Source organism: Stegastes partitus, unplaced genomic scaffold (genome assembly GCF_000690725.1).
Source record: "Stegastes partitus isolate 25-593 unplaced genomic scaffold, Stegastes_partitus-1.0.2 Scaffold109, whole genome shotgun sequence".
Classification (NCBI taxonomy): Eukaryota; Metazoa; Chordata; class Actinopteri; family Pomacentridae; genus Stegastes; species Stegastes partitus.
Window position 1 is genome coordinate 520,635 of NW_007577840.1, and position 15,939 is coordinate 536,573.

The 15,939-nt window shown below is 40.3% G+C and overlaps 2 protein-coding genes across 2 annotated transcripts; one reads left to right on the top strand and one right to left on the bottom strand.

Moving 5' to 3' along the window:
* The first annotated feature begins 801 nt into the window (after positions 1-801).
* chordc1b (cysteine and histidine-rich domain (CHORD) containing 1b) lies at positions 802-10,196 on the top strand. The gene is made up of 11 exons (XM_008277867.1): positions 802-1,006; positions 5,124-5,173; positions 5,251-5,307; positions 5,459-5,613; positions 6,317-6,417; positions 6,744-6,802; positions 7,689-7,759; positions 7,971-8,076; positions 8,236-8,355; positions 8,456-8,518; positions 8,825-10,196. Exons 1-11 carry the CDS (start codon positions 943-945, stop codon positions 8,993-8,995), a joined length of 1,017 nt encoding a protein of 338 aa, XP_008276089.1. The 5' UTR covers positions 802-942; the 3' UTR covers positions 8,996-10,196.
* A 740-nt stretch (positions 10,197-10,936) lies between these two features.
* LOC103354486 (tyrosinase-like) lies at positions 10,937-14,707 on the bottom strand. Its single transcript, XM_008277868.1, has 5 exons — positions 13,886-14,707; positions 13,194-13,410; positions 11,885-12,032; positions 11,606-11,787; positions 10,937-11,367 (listed from the first exon to the last, which is right to left on the bottom strand). The coding sequence occupies exons 1-5, from the start codon at positions 14,705-14,707 to the stop codon at positions 11,102-11,104; spliced, it is 1,635 nt and encodes a 544-aa protein (XP_008276090.1). The 3' UTR covers positions 10,937-11,101.
* Between the last annotated feature and the right edge of the window lie 1,232 nt (positions 14,708-15,939).

Below are 15,939 nucleotides of genomic sequence, written 5' to 3' on the forward strand. Positions count from 1 at the left end.
ATCCCATGCATTTTACACCAGCTTTTTCCTTGATCACGATTCAATCTCTTGAGCAACTAGAACTTCTGATAACGCATTTCAGCCCACTTATACTGTATCGATCATCCGTACCAACAACACACAAAAAATGCTGTGACAATTCAACGACTCACATGAACACTGAGGCACTGTCCCGGGAGATTTGGGAACACACTTATCGTCTCATGTGCACATCCAGTGAAGCTCGCCTCCGTGCAAAAAATCCACAGGATTTAGCAATCTATAGTTTTACAGCTGCACTCTGTCGCTTATATTGCACAGATTTGCAAAGACTTCTCTCACGCACAGTAAAGTGTCCTACCTTTAGACGAAACAGATGTAATCAGTGAAAGTAAATCCTCTCCCATTCTCTCTCCAACAATGAGCCAAAAACGCACAAAACAGTCGATGGTGATGCGCGAAATAGAGGATTCATTAGAACATATCCCGACAGGCAGTTGCCTACTAGACTGCAGCCATCCTCGTAAAACTAAATAGCTATTGCCCCAGTTTCGTGCACCTGACTACTGTAACCCCTGCGTGCAGTGGGGCTGCCCCGGCTTTATCCGCTGAAATTAACACTAAAACTATCGTTACAGCAGTTAGATGTTCGTTTGCTGGCGGGTTCAGAGCAATGTGGCACAAAGAACATCGCTTAACGCAAGTTTAGAAGCGGCCAGCATCAGTTGTCGCTTGTGCGGGACCACGGTGCGCTCGCAGGATGGAGGAGGCGAGCAGCCGCCGATCTTTGCCGAGTGGAGCCGAGAACATCCGGAAGTGTGAGCAGTGTCATGTACAGCACTTCAAGGCAGCGACTGCGGCTCTCTATCTGCCTCTCTCTCTCTCTCTCATACACACATACACGAGCCTTTTAGTGGTTAGTTAGAAAACCGGCCACCTTTTAAACTTGTTCCACTCGCCAGCATGTCTGTTTTGTGTTATAATAAGGGATGCGGACAGCGATTTGATCCAGAAAATAACCCGGACGGTGAGTAGTGTCTTAGTTAACTATCCCTGTGCCCTGTACGTTACCAGACCATTAGCAAGCTAACCTCTGATCATCTGGAAATTTCTACAGCGAGGAGGCCTGCCGGGCCCGCGTAGCTAACCTGATGTTAGCTTTCTGATCCCAACACGGGAGCGACTTAATTTATTAAGACCAGTGTAGCTGTAGCTAACAACAACACGTGGGCCTTGTGAGGGTTAACGTTGTCACGATGTTGTTAGCATGTTGTGGTTAGCCGGTTAGAGGGTAACGTTCGACTTTACAGCCATTGTTGTGGAAACGGCACATGGTAATCGGTTTAAAGTTTCACAAACACCTAGTTGTCCTCTTTTATCGTACGTCGACTTAAAATAGCACATATACGACATTACATATGTTGTCACAATGTGTTAGAGGAAACGGCGAAAACACTTTTTTGTCTGGAAACTTAGCAAAGTCCAGTTAAAGATTAGCCAATCAACAGTGGTGGTTTTGGCTTTTACGCTAAAATAAATAACGTTATGTTTGTGTTTCACGTTATATCACAACGTTAGTCAACTGGACTAGTTGTTAGATGGTGAAATATTCATATTTTTAACAGCTTTTGAAGCTGTCTGAAGCTCGCTGCTTTCATAGGAGTCATCAAGGAAGTTGCTCATACAATAGATGCAAACTCCAGAGAGATGAGGATTGCAAAATAGTCAAACTGACCTGAGGACAGCAGTGGGACTTGGAGGCAGTCATTGGATTCTCATAAAATCACCACAACCCATACAAAGAAATGTGCACTGAATACACAAAAATGTAAGGTGGCCTGAAGAGCAATTTAAAAAAAGACTCACAAAACAGATATGACATAATTTAGATGTAGGAAAATGAGAAAATACTAAGCTGTGCAGTCACAGAAAACATCAAATACAATAATAAAGCAGGTAGAATGCAACATTTCAGTGATGAGTATGATTGGAACAGGCTTGTTGTTACCAGAGACTCATAAAGTTGACTGGTAGACAGTGATGTCTAATAGTCAAATGTTAGTTTAAGCATCCTGACAGCGTGATTCAGATGCTGTGTTTTCTGTATTTGCCGCAATTTTCAGTATATGGTTGTGTTGTCAGCATTTTCAGCTCATTTCGGTGTTTTCCAACTTTGCAGCTTTGGTTTTACTGACTGCAAAACATGTCCAAGCTGGTGAATATATCATAGTTGGCTTTGATCATATGTGTCGCACTGTCAGGGTCTTTCTACAAACCGTCTCATGTAGGTATAGTAGGTTGTAGTTGCAAACCTAGTTTCTACAGCGAATCTGCCCTTCAGCGTTCAGAGATGCTACACAGGTAGGGGGCACAGAAAGAAGTGAGATCACAGTCCTGTTTTTACAACCAGGAGGGCTCATGCCTGAGGAAAGGCAAAGTATACAGTATTTTGAGCCCACACCGTCTGCTGCCAGCAGTTCCACATTGATCTGTGAAAGTGAGAGCAACATCTTTAATAACCAGGGACTCATTTACAAGTCAGGAATTTTGACAAATGCAAACATATTACATTTATAGGTGATATTCCTTTCCAACTAGGGCTGCATGATATTGGAAAAATACTGACAGTGTGATGTTTTTTTTTGTTATATATATTGTAATGTGAAAAAATACAAGGATTTTTTGTGTTTACCAGTTAACGTAAATAACTCTGTTTAGTAAGTATTACTCGAAAGTGATGAGTGTGATTTTGTAAGGGAGTGCATCTGCATGGGGGAAAAATATAGATTATTAAAAAATAAAATAAAAAAAAAAGCAGGAAGAAACCATTTGGATCGTTTGTCAAATGCTGCTATGCTAGCAAAGGCATCCAAAGTTTAATTTGCTTTGGATGGCATTCAGATGGGCCCTTGCACTTGTCATACAGAGTTGTGTGCTGCCGATTTAAATGCTCAAACAACTCCAAAACTCCAAAACCCTGCTGACAGAGTCCCAGTTTTTGGTCAGCATCCTGTCTGTAGCCAAACTATTTCCATTCAACTTCCAGATCTCCCTTTTCAGTGATACTCAACCTTTTCACTGTGCACATGTGAAGCCTGCATGTCAACAAACTCTAGGTGTTTCAAATAAAGTTTTATACAAAACAAAAAACTCTGTTAATCCAAGAACCTATTAATCAGAGTTAAGTTCTACCTTCTCTTGCAGATTGGTTATGGAAAATGAGAACCATGGGTGTTTTCTTTACGTATTGAGCAGAAAAAAAAGCTGTAATATGATGTGTTTGAGTTCCATCTTCCTTTTGGAGCATTCACACATCACGGTGTCGGTGCTGATATATTGTGTGGCTCAAACACAGTGACCAAATACTTTTAAAACATCACCACAACACAAAAATTCTATTTATTTGGCTTTTTTCGTATTCGACAACCACGTCCTCCAGAAATACATAAGAAGATGTGGTTAAGTTTTCTGTTCGCGGGCACAGCTTATGGTGTATATCGTCCTGTTTCTATGTGCTGGGTGTTGATTTATTAAGTCCTCACACATTTAGAAGAGCGTCATAACCGAAATGATTCCTTTGTTGCTCTGTTTATAAAATACCCATGTGCGGTAACCCAGCAAAACCCCAATAAAATTGTGTAAATAAAATATCATTGTCAGGATAATTCACTTCTAGATCTTGAGTTTCCTTATTTAATATTATAATTATAAGTTTGTTCATGAGGCTATTGTTTATCTAAAGAAACTCATTTAAATATAATCAAACTTTGAAGGTGGTGGTGTTGTCTTCAGCTCCCACAACAGAACCTCAATTAGTCCCTTATTTCCTTTCTTTAGAATTGTCCTCCTCTGTCTTCAAGTAATTCTGTGTTGTGTACTGCCAGATGCTCAATGCAGGACTCAAGTCTAATTTCCATTTTAATAGGATGCCACTTTTTCATAACAGTAGACCATATGAGGCATTATCATTGCTTTTAGAGGCCTCCTAGACGTGTATCTATGGCGGTAGCATGGGGGAGGAATGACTTTGGCTGTACTGAAAGCAAAATCCTTGATTTATGGCGTCCACCAGCCAATTTTTTTTTTGTTCATTCCACAGTAATTTGTTTTTAGGGCGGCTCTTAAAAGAAAACAATTAAAAACAACATGCAGCAGTTGTCACTGAAGGAAAATCTCAAAGTTGTCAGACTTTGTGTTAGTAACTCGAGTATATCATGCATTTATTAATTACAAGTTTTCATATTTAGTGTCAGTTTCATTATATGCTGTTTGTTTGGCTTTTGTGTTGCTTATATTTAGAATTTCCTTCCATTTGTAAAACTATTTTTCACCCAAATGCGTTCTTTGGATGAAGTAAGAGTTGAAAAAGAGTTGATGTAATGAAGTATTTTGTGTTCTGTACTTCACAAGGACAAATTTTAACAATTCTGTGTAAGTAATGAAAATTACAGTCAATTTATTTTTTTCATTAAAAGGAACTTTGATACCTAATAATTGAGAATATATGAAAAATGCTAATTTTATAATAAAGCTTATGCTCTCTATCTTTATCGACAAATTGCGTTTCAGTGTCAGTCACTATATTTTACAATTTACATTCATATAGCCATCAGATGATTCTGGATGTAGTACAGTTACCCGCTGTGTGCACATTAACGAACCGGTAAAACTTTTTGCTCTTCCATCTCTAAAATGACATCAAACTACTTTGGAGTTCTCTCTGACCACTAGCACCTCAATCTGCAGTGAGTCATTCCGACAGGGAACATGTGAAATCAAGATTTGATGCTGCTGACCCGAGTCTTTTTAGAGACGTACTACAAATGAAAGGAGGAATAAGTGCAGACAAGGCTTCACTGATGTTGTATTGTTCTTTAAGAAAAGGATGGCTGCCGATCAAAATGCTTAATGTGACAATAGATTTCTTCATTTGCTCATCATGTTAGTTTTTCTTCTTACTTGTTTTATTATTACCGCAAAGCATTCACAAACTTATTATAAAACTCCTCTCAGCACTCTGGAAAACATATGGAGGGTTTGCCACAGTGGGCATTTTGGATGAACTTGTAAACATCCAGTATTCCCATATACAGCTGCATATTTTTCCTCCAGGTTAATCAAAGATGTGTTTTTGTTTTTCACAGATGGCTGCACCTATCATCCAGGGGTCCCAGTATTCCACGATGCTCTGAAGGTGAGACGCCTGAAAATGCACAGCGAGCTCATGTCCTGTTATGTGGTCAGAGTTAATGTCTCTATATCTTCCTTCAGGGATGGTCCTGCTGCAAGAGAAGAACTACCGACTTCTCAGACTTCCTCAGCATTGTTGTGAGTCTTGTATTTTCTTTTATTTTTCCTCTCCTCTCCGTGGCCATGTCTCCATTGTCTATTGTTTTATGGGTATTGACTGCCACCTTTTACTGCGGCCATATTGTCCCGAACACTTGCGAGTCCAACACAGTGATTTTTCTCCTCATAGGGCTGTACAAAAGGTCCCCACAACAAAGAGAAGCCCCCTGAGCCAGTGAAGCCAGACGTGACATCATCGGGAGAAAAGAAAGACTTAGAAAAACCAAAGTTTAATGAGTACATCATCTCCGCACCAAAACCTCAGGAGGCGATACGCAGACCGAGGTTGGTTTCGACCATAGATTTTTAGAATTAAATCAATTCCACAGAAGTATCCAAAGCTCCAGTTATTTGTGCAGCGTTTGCCTTTTTAAGTATAGCGGGAACAGTTTTGGAGTTACAAATATCTAGCCAATACTTATTGACATGTTTTATGCTCAAACTGTAAAGTACCAGTGTTTTTTTTATGTTTTATTCAAAGGAAACAGGGCCAAGAAAAACAAGCTTTTTCCATGCAGTGCTTCGACAGGGCTTTCAAATTAATATTTTAATAGTATATGCTTTTAATCTCATGGACTACATTGTGTTTGAATTATTCTGGTTTTTAGTATTAAGCATATAAAAGGTTAGGTGGAGTGTCAGAGTATTAAATCAGCCTGAAATCACACTGAACATCCTCAGGATAGTACGAGGTGTTCTCTAGCCTTTTAACCTGGGCACTTCCCACCAGAGTTCAAAAGAAAGTCGACAGGCAACTGATGAAGCGATTACGACTGAATAGTAAAACTCCTTTCAAGTAGCGTATTGGTCTTTGGCAGGCTTTGCACAGGAGACCTAATTTTGAAGTGTTGCTGCCAATGTTGTATATCTTACTTGAAGTAAAAATCATTATAGCCTCCCAAATAGTTTTAACAAATGGAAAAAAAAGCTCTTTTTTGTCTTTCTCTTTATTGTAGTTTCATTCCTGATGTATTTGCTGTTGTTACAGTGCTGATGAGCCAATGGTGAGATTGCAGCATAAAGTCTCTGCTTCCCTGAAGCAGGCTCTGGAGAAACTGAAACTATCTGAAAATGCTGCAGAGAAGAAAGGTGAGAACAGAACTTTATCTTCGTCTGTTTCTCCTCCTCTCTCTCTCTCTTGCATGTTTCAGTTTTTTTTTTCCCCATCAACTTCATCTTGGAAAACCATCCATCCACTGCTTTTTATAGTAGACACGAAGGTCATGTTGACAGTAGAACTTAATGGATGGCCGCAGGGAATTTCCCATCACCTGTGTCATTCACATCATGCCATTTGAGTTAAAGGGGACAGCGAGAGAGAGCAACACATCATGGCTGTCAATGCATTTTCAAATAAATTCTGTACATAGGTAATGTTTCTTTCTCTCTTTTTCTGTCTTTTTTTTTTTTTTTAGAGGAAGATGGTGATGAGATCAAAATTGGAACATCTTGTAAAAACGGAGGATGTACAAAAGTAGGTGAATGTGCCGCTGTACAATAGGGAAATATTCTGGAATTAAGTCATTTGTGTTAAAATTAGTATCTGGATCTGTGTCTTTATCCATCTGTCTGTGGAGCCTGAGCAACAGCAGTTCAGTTTTCAACAGCTTTTCTCGATATCAAAAACAAAATTGATTCTTGTGTTCGAAAATCTAGAATTTGCACTTGTAATGAATGAAAACAAAATTCATTCATTGCAAGAATGAATTTAATCATTTAAGCTGTTGATGATCCTGATAAATCTTATAACCCAAAAGAACTCAACACTGGGTGAGGAGATACTGAACCTCCACATGTTATCTGAGACCATGGAGAGCTAAGTTTCTATTTGCTTTAGCTAATCTGTCCTGTCAAAGCAGAAACTCCAAGATTAGAACACAAATTGTGAGGAAAATTCACATTGACATGTTTGGTAGAAGCTTAGAGTGGGACTTTAATGATTTACATAATTGTACTTCAGCTGATTTGATTGAAAGCCATAAGACGTTTTTGTAAGTGCTGCTTGGTTGTAGTTTGTTAATCAGCTGGGGTCTTGGTAAAAGCTAAAGTGGTACTTTATTTTTGAACAGGGAAAGAGATAGTGGCCCAGATTTTTACTTTGGCCTCTATAATTGCAGTAATATTCCAAAAGGTACTGTCGATTTTAATAAACAGTAGATTTTAGAAGATTCTTATGCATCACATCATCTACAAGAAGATTAGACATGTCTAATTGGGAACTCATGACTATTAATGAAGAGTTTCAATAGCTGAAGAAAAGCTAATTACTATACATGTCCCATTTATCCTTATTTGCATTTTTTTGTAACAAAAACAATCTGCTTCTGTCTTTTGAACCACCCTTTTGTTGTTTTATTCAGAGTTTTGATGGGCCTGCCAGTGATTCCGATGTGTGCTTATACCACTCTGGATTTCCCATCTTCCATGAAGGGTTAGTATTACTGATCATTTTTGCTTCAAACGCAACAGCCCATACCTGTCGACGCACCAGACATTCTGTGGAAACTGTGAAAGAAGTATGAAGCGCGGCATTAGTATTTGTCTTTTATTCTTCCTGTTAGTCTTGTTTACTGGTGCTTTTGAGTGACAAGTTATTGACTGATAAAAATCCGGCGGGTGTTCTGTCTTCCCGGCATCTAAAGGATGAAATACTGGAGCTGCTGTAAGAGGAAAACCTCAGATTTTAACACCTTCCTCTCTCAAGAGGGCTGTACCAAGGGAACACATTTATGGAGGAAAAAAGATGCGGTACGTGTGCCGGTTTGACAGCGAGTGATCATTTATGTGTGCGAGTCCGTGTGAAAGCGCCTCAGCTGCGACTCCATCTAGTGGTGTCTGGCGAGCTCTTTGTGTTAGAGGCTGAGTCGCCGAGTCTTGAGCACTGTGTTATCTGAAATCTTCTTGCAGGGTAAGAAGGTGGTCCCGTGCCGGTTTGACTGGCACCAGACCGGGACGCAGGTCATCATTTCTATCTACTCCAAAAATGCCGTCCCAGAGCTAAGCTACGTGGATGCTAACAGCACCACGGTAAGGGATGTTCTAGGCTGTCAAACAATTTTTTGTCCATAATCTCAAGTGACTGTTTTGTTCTTCTCAATCTAATGTTGATTTCACTTTTCTGCTTCAGCTCAACATCCACATTATATTTGAAGGAGAGAAGGAGTTTGAGCAGAAAATCAGCTTGTGGGGAGTAAGTACAGTGTTATTCATTCTGATGAGAAATGGCTTGTGGTTTTTGCTAAATATATACAGCATATAGTGTTAGTACTCACCACAGTTTAACATACTTTGATGAGCTACATTTTCTTTTTTGATATGCCACAGTGATCAACACTAGAATAACATCATTTTGTGAAAATACAGCCAAGTAAAGGTCTAATTGATTGTACTTTTTTGACGGCACACATTTCAGCTTTGAAAATAAGATAATTTTTATACGTGGAGGGTTTTTCTTGCCACCTTTGTCAAACCACTTTACTCCTCCCTCTCCTTGTAGGTGATAGATGTGAGTAAAAGTATAGTGAACATGATGGCAGCCAAGATCGAGGTGGCCATGAAGAAGTCCGAGCCGATGTCCTGGGCTCGTCTGGACCTGCCTCCCCCCGTCCCCCCACCCAAGGAGAGCGAGAAGAAAAAAGAAGACGATAGCGAGGATGAAGACGAATGATAAGGATTTAAAATAAAGACACAGCGGGTGTGTTTTTAGCTGAATCAAAGGCCACAAGCCACACAGTCCATTCTTTACCTCTTTTAAAGAATCGCCTCTTTTGCTGTTATGGAACTTTGGCCTTTACTCCTCGACATTTGCAGTGTTTACCCTATCATTCTTAGTGACCAGAGTACTTAACTCTGTCCATTTTTCTCAGTTTTTGGATCTTGATTCATCCTCTCACTTGTTGGAACGCTAAAGAATCCTCAGGTGTTCCTTCCAACACTTTCTCACCATGATAAAAGGAGGGACACTGACTTTTTTTTTTTAGTAGACTTTCCAGTCAAACCAGATGACAACTAAACAGTTTAATTGCACTGAATTACCCTGAAAAATAAGAACACACAATACCATAAGAATCAGGTGTGACCACGCTTTATCTCAAACCTGTGTGAACTGCTCACATCATGTCATCGTAATGAACCACATTTGTCAACGTCTTTCATCAGTTTAGTCATGTTTTGTTCAAGATTATTCCATCTGCACATTTCCATGTTTCATACTTGACTCATTTGAAATTGTTTTTCATTCCATCCTTTCATAAATCATATAAATGATTGCATTGTTTTGTCCAACAGTATCACGTCAGATTAAATACTGTCTTAATAGATATATTTCCATGTATGTGTGATTTAAAAAAGCTGCTCTGTGTAGTTGGGAATTCACATCAGTAAGTTATCCATTCTCGTGTAATGCTGAATTTATTCTGAATAAATTGTGTCATAAGAAATAAAATAGTTCCTCGGGACTCTGAAATGAAATATTTGGCAGATGGGCTCCAACTATCCCAACTTTTTCACAGTTAAAGTTGTAGATTTGCTCTAAATTACTTTGTTGTTTTTTTTTACATCATTATGCTTCATGTATATTTTGTACACGTGTTGCTTTCAAATACTGTATTTATCTCCTCCTTTCTTGTCAAAACAACACTGCACAGTTTTAATGAGAATGAACTGTAATATCTAAGAATGCCAACTGAATACAAAGTATTTTGAGCAAAGTACTGTATTATAAGAATATTATGCTAGACAGCATGTGTCAAGGCTTAGAATGTATTAAATATATTTGGCTGAATGAGACATGGTGAAAGAATAAGATTATTAGGGAGGCAATTTATCTTACCAAAAAAAAAATAAACTTTTGTGTTGAAATTTTAAAACTGGGGTGTTATGTGTTTGTGTGTGTGTGACGTTTTATATCCCGCAGTCTATTTGAATACAGACATATGCAGAACAGGTTTCGTTTTTTAATGTCAGACTCCTCCAACCACTGGGACCTTGCGAAATGAAACACTTCTCATGAATTAAAGTAGATGCGACCTTTCAAGAGAAGATTTTGAACTACAACAACTTTGGGGGATTGCAATGGCTTTTTACAAATGTCAGAGTTTTTCCTCTATTAAACGACTCTAAGGTTAGAATATTGAACTGAGTCCTGATTCTGTTGACGTCTCAGATCGTGCCTTCCAAACACTGGCGTTATCACTTTTTTTTTTCCGAAAGCACGTCTCACATCACAAACATAAATCAATTGAAATGTTAATCAAAACCTGGCTCAATCAACTCCCACATAAATAAAATCAAACAACGTCCCCGAAGGCTTCTGCAAGTTTATCCAAACAGCTTTTTTGAACTCTTGAATTGAAGTTGGATGCATGCGTATATCATTTCTTTGTTATAAGGGTTTACGCGCGTGACTGATGCAACGCACTGCGGAACCCGATTTTTCAAGGTGACGAGCTGAAACTGCGTGAACCCTGGTGAATAAATGTGAAAAGTCATCATGGAACATCTCCATGACAGAAACCCTAAATATTGTGCACACCATGTCTGAAATGATCTGATGGGTAGAATTTGACAAGTTACAAGTTGTGGGTGGACCATGTTCAAAGTCTTAACATGTCTCAAAATCCATTTTAAAAGTTGCTGCATGCAGTTTTTACAATTTTAATACAGTTTAAATACATTGGCGTTGACAAAGATCATTGCATTTATTTAATGTATCGTTCACAGTGCTTTGATATTTAACCTTTTTGACAGGTATGCCACTACACCGGCTGTAACTTCACATAGTTGTTTGGTAGTTACGGTGGTTGGTTTCCACGCTTTCACTGCTCGAGATAAGTGGCTGTCTTTCTGGGAGAGCAAATGCGTTTTTCCACCTCCCTACGCGCAGCCAAGAGGGTCTTCTGTATCGCCGTTTTGCAGTTATGACGGCAGCAGAAATGGCTATTGTCACAATTCCCCCACAAAGCCCCGCAAGTAGCAGCCAGGGCCACACATCCCGCAACTCCTCCAGGTAAGGGTGCATTGATTCTGCCAGCCTCTGACCTAGAAAGAAAAAAGAAAAACAAGCTTACTTCTAAGCTAGAGATAAAATAAGACAAGTAAATTACCAAAATCTGTGCAGGGACAATTCTAATCCTTTCACTGTCAGGATATCTTTTTTTGCTAAATAGATTCAACTGGTGGATTTCTTATAAGAAAAAGAAAAGGAGATTAGCAATTAGGTAATGAAGAGAAGGAAGTGATCTTGTCAAAAGCCAGCTCCACTCAGAAGGGAACTTACTGGCATCTAGCAGGTGGGAGTATTCGTATCCCAGGTCCTTGCTGGAAATGAAATATTCCCTGTTCCTGTGGAGGGGCAGGAACGGCACCATGTGGTATTCACTGTTGTGCCCTATAGGAGCATTAGACTCCGGATACTGGGACGGAGACGGTCTGTGCCTCCTGAGCCACTGCTCAAAAATACTGTTACAGAGAAAGAAAGCAAATATGGTACAACCGTTATGAGAAAGTGTATATGTACATGTATAATTTATAAAATATGTGTCTGAGTGTGTCTCACCTGTCAACAAATGCATGGTGAAGAAGAAATATGGGGTCATTCGCGGAGCCCTGCACCGAGGACATGGATCCGTTCATGAACACATGCAAAGCAGCGTGCATGCCCAAACGAGAACTGCTTCCTAACCCAGTTTGAGGGTCCCCAAATCCTGCAGGATGAAAAGTGTCTCATCAGAACTCAAAAAGTTGGGTGAAAGTAGTTGTTAGGGTGCAAAAAAAACAAAGCTTTATGTTGCAAAATTGGTAACTGTAGCACACAATCAAAACAAATGATAGCATTTCTTTAAAAAAAAAAAAAAAAAAAAAAAAACAAGACTCCATCTTATTGAAAATATGAAACAAGAGAGTCATTTTTTCTTTGTTTCGGGTATTATTCGTGCACAGCAGTGTGTTGAAATGAGCGAGCATTGTACAAGATGTTTACAACAATGGCAATCTCCATATAAAGCTCTCCCGCAGCGGACTGACTGTCTTTCTTCTCTACAAGTATGTGAATATGTTCAGACCCAATATAGGTATCCTAGGAAACCATCACAGGCTTCTAACACTATGTTAGAAATAGCTTTTATTTGGACAGCTCTGTGCTGATTTTCAGCCTTCTATAAAAAGAAAACGGCTGTTTAGTTATGTGTCATTTAGGCTCAATAGCTGGATATGTGCAGAATTTTTAATGCATACACAGTTTGATATGATATTTATCCATACATCCATTATCTATACACCGCTTAATCCTCACTAGGGTCACGGGGGGCTGGAGCCCAACCCAGCCGACTTAGGCCGAAGGCAGGGGACACCCTGGACAGGTCACCAGTCTATCACAGGGCCACACTTAGAGACAGACAACCAAGCACACTCACATTCACACCTACGGACAATTTAGAATCACCAATTAACCTCAACGTGTTTTTGGACCTTGTGGGAGGAAGCCGGAGAACCCGGAGAGAACCCACGCTGCACGGGGAGAACATGCAAACTCCACGTAGAAAGATTCCAGTGCCCCCACTGGGATGCGAACCGGCGACGTTCTTGCTGCGAGGCAACAGTGCTAACCAACTGCGCCACCTTGCAGCCCATATTATATTAATGCAAGAGTGAAATGAGGTGCATATACACAATGTTAGTTTTGAATAAGTAATTAATTGTAGCTCTATGTTTCATAAAAAAAAAAATCACTTTCTCTACACATAAGCAGCACATTATGGGACAGACAGAGCACCAGTTTATCACATTTAAAGTGAGGAGTAGCAGTGCAGTGTGGGAAATCACAGTGTGTGTGCGTCTGTGTGCATATGTGGTGGGGCTTATCTGACCTTCCAGAGTGTTTCTGAAGCTCATGTTGGCAGTGCGGTCCATTGCTCCGGTGTCATAGTTGGTCAAACTCAGAGTGAAATCCACCTCCGCTGAAGTTGGTAATCGTTCAACCAGGTTACGGTTCTGGTTTCCAGGGTTACGACGCACCGGGCCTTCATCACTGGTGTCGCACAACACACCTCTGTTGTTGTAGTCCTCAGCCTGGGAGCACAGGACCTGTAGATGCAGATAGATAAAGTCATATGTGGCGCACGTGAGCATGAACATGACACACAAATCCCGGCAGTAAAGTGAATACCAGACAACTTACAATGAATTAAGAATTATTTACTTGAAATTGGTTACAGTGAGTTTGAAAGCCCTGCCACTGACTTACTGTGTAAATCTCATTCATGAATAAAATGTTTTACAAGTCACTTGATCAGATGTTTTTACTCAATATGCAACTATCCTTGCACTTTTCATTCATCCATTCATTTAAAACACTGAATTTATCCAACACCTTTGTGATATAAATTTGTTAAGGTCAGAGGTCACATTTAAAGGCGACCTCTTGTTTCATACTGTCATTATTTTAAGTGAGAATTAATCTTACTCATAAATAAATATTAGGCTTGCTGGGAGGAAAAGAAAAAAGAGACTTAAGAAAAGAAAAAAAAGACATCCAAGGATGCTTTTAGCGTGTGTTTACCCTCCAAGAAGAGAAGACCGAGCCCGGGCTGAGAAGAGAAGGATCCTGCGGGCTGCTGCCCCCCATCAGCTCGTCCGTGCACACATCGCAGGCCTGGGCATCCCTCCAGTCCCAGTACGGGATGGTGAAGCTCATGTCCCCGGTCAGCTTCCTGATATCATGCTCCCAGTGCAGCAGGTACAGTCGGTGCCACGGGAGGAACGCGGGCGCCCAGTGCGCAAAGTCCACATCGGTCCACACGTTCCCCGGGCCGCCCAGCAGCGCGTTCCGGGACACGTAGTAATGAATCCACACAAACACATCATACACGGACACGTTGGCAAACATCGGGTTCGAGCCGTTGTTCATCTCCCTGAAGGTCCCCGTGGCCACGACGTAGTCCCTGCTGACTGTCTGCTTGGCCAAGTTCAGGTAAGACACGAGTCTGACTCTCTCGGATCTGGACAGGTGGAAGATGTTCCTCCTCAGAGACTCTCTCCTCTCGTTACAGTTCTCCCCAAAGTAGCCAAACTGACAGTCGGCACAATTGAAGCCCATGAAGTTACCTGCGCACTGGCAGGTCCGGTTGTAGAACACCAGGGGCCACCTCTCTCTGTCGTCCAGGCCGGAGAAGGGGTACTGCGCTCCGTCGGGCTGATCCGAGACCTCCACATCCGCGCAGAAGCCCCGGCCCGATCTGGCTCCGCATGCCGAGCCGTCACCTTCCCAAGGCGGGCAGCACTCCTTGGTGAGCAGGGCCTCCTGGGTTGCGCACAGACGAGGGAACTGCTGATAGCTGGGTACGAAACACAAGAAGAAACTAAATATTGCCAATGGCCTCATCACAGCAAGGTTTCACTGCAGCCACCGTGAAATGAACCACAAAAAAAAAAAGTGGGAAAGTGGAAGTGATAAAGTCTCAGCTGAAAATTCTTCACACACACTCCCAACCACCCCCCTTTACTGTGGCAGTCACATGCTGCATAACCTCCTACTTAAGCTCACATCATGAAGGGGGGCAATTACCCTGAAAGAATAGCCCACATTCCAAGAATGTAGCCAGACTCCTTACAGGAAAAAAATACTGTAAATGTATTTATTAAATAGGATTGGTAGTATTTATGGAGCTTAATGGGGCACTGAAAGTTTAATATAGACATTTACGCCACATAATCATATCATAATAGAGCCCAAAATATGACACAATAACCCAAGTTACCCAAAGGCCCCTTAAGGACAGGAATTAAGGACCACAATGTACTGCAGATTAAGCCCATATTTTGGAGTTACATTGATTTCACGGTGATTTCCACGTAATGAGCGAGTAACTCATGATCTTTGTCCACATGCACACACACACACCAAGTAAAGAAAACAGTTTTTCTTACAATTATGGTATGAAAATCACTGTGACAGTACTGGGACCACAGAGAGAAACAGACATGAACATAAAAAGGAAACAAAAATCTACACGTGTAGGTCTATGTAAACAATGCATACATACATACATACATACATACATACATACATACATAATCACTAGTGGTCACACACAGATTAACCCTATTCAGGACTTTCATGTTGCAATATGTAGAAGGTTTGACAAACATCCCTCTTTAAATATTAAAAAAAAATATTCAAAAATAATAATAATAAAAGAAAAACAATACCTGTCAGCTAAACCAAATGGCTTTTGATCCAAAAGACCCCAAAAGTCCTGAATAAGGTTAACTATTCAACTTCAAGCTGCTGACATATTTACAGTCTATCTTGTGTGTCAGAATGTCAGAATTTTGACATTTTCAATTTCTTTTAATAAAATGTGCATATAAAAACCAGTTTTCTACACATCAGAAACTAAAACTCTCTTTTTAAAATTCCATTGTTTTTTTTTTTATTTAGTAAGTAACAAAATATTCTTTTGAAAAACCACATCTGTGGGTTTTTTTTCTTTTTGCATGAAACTTTGTGGTCATATGATACTAAATATCATCATCAAATGTCACCACCTACTGTTAAAACTCTAACAGAGACTTAAAACAAAGGCTTTACTGAGGACCAGCTGATGAGCGAGG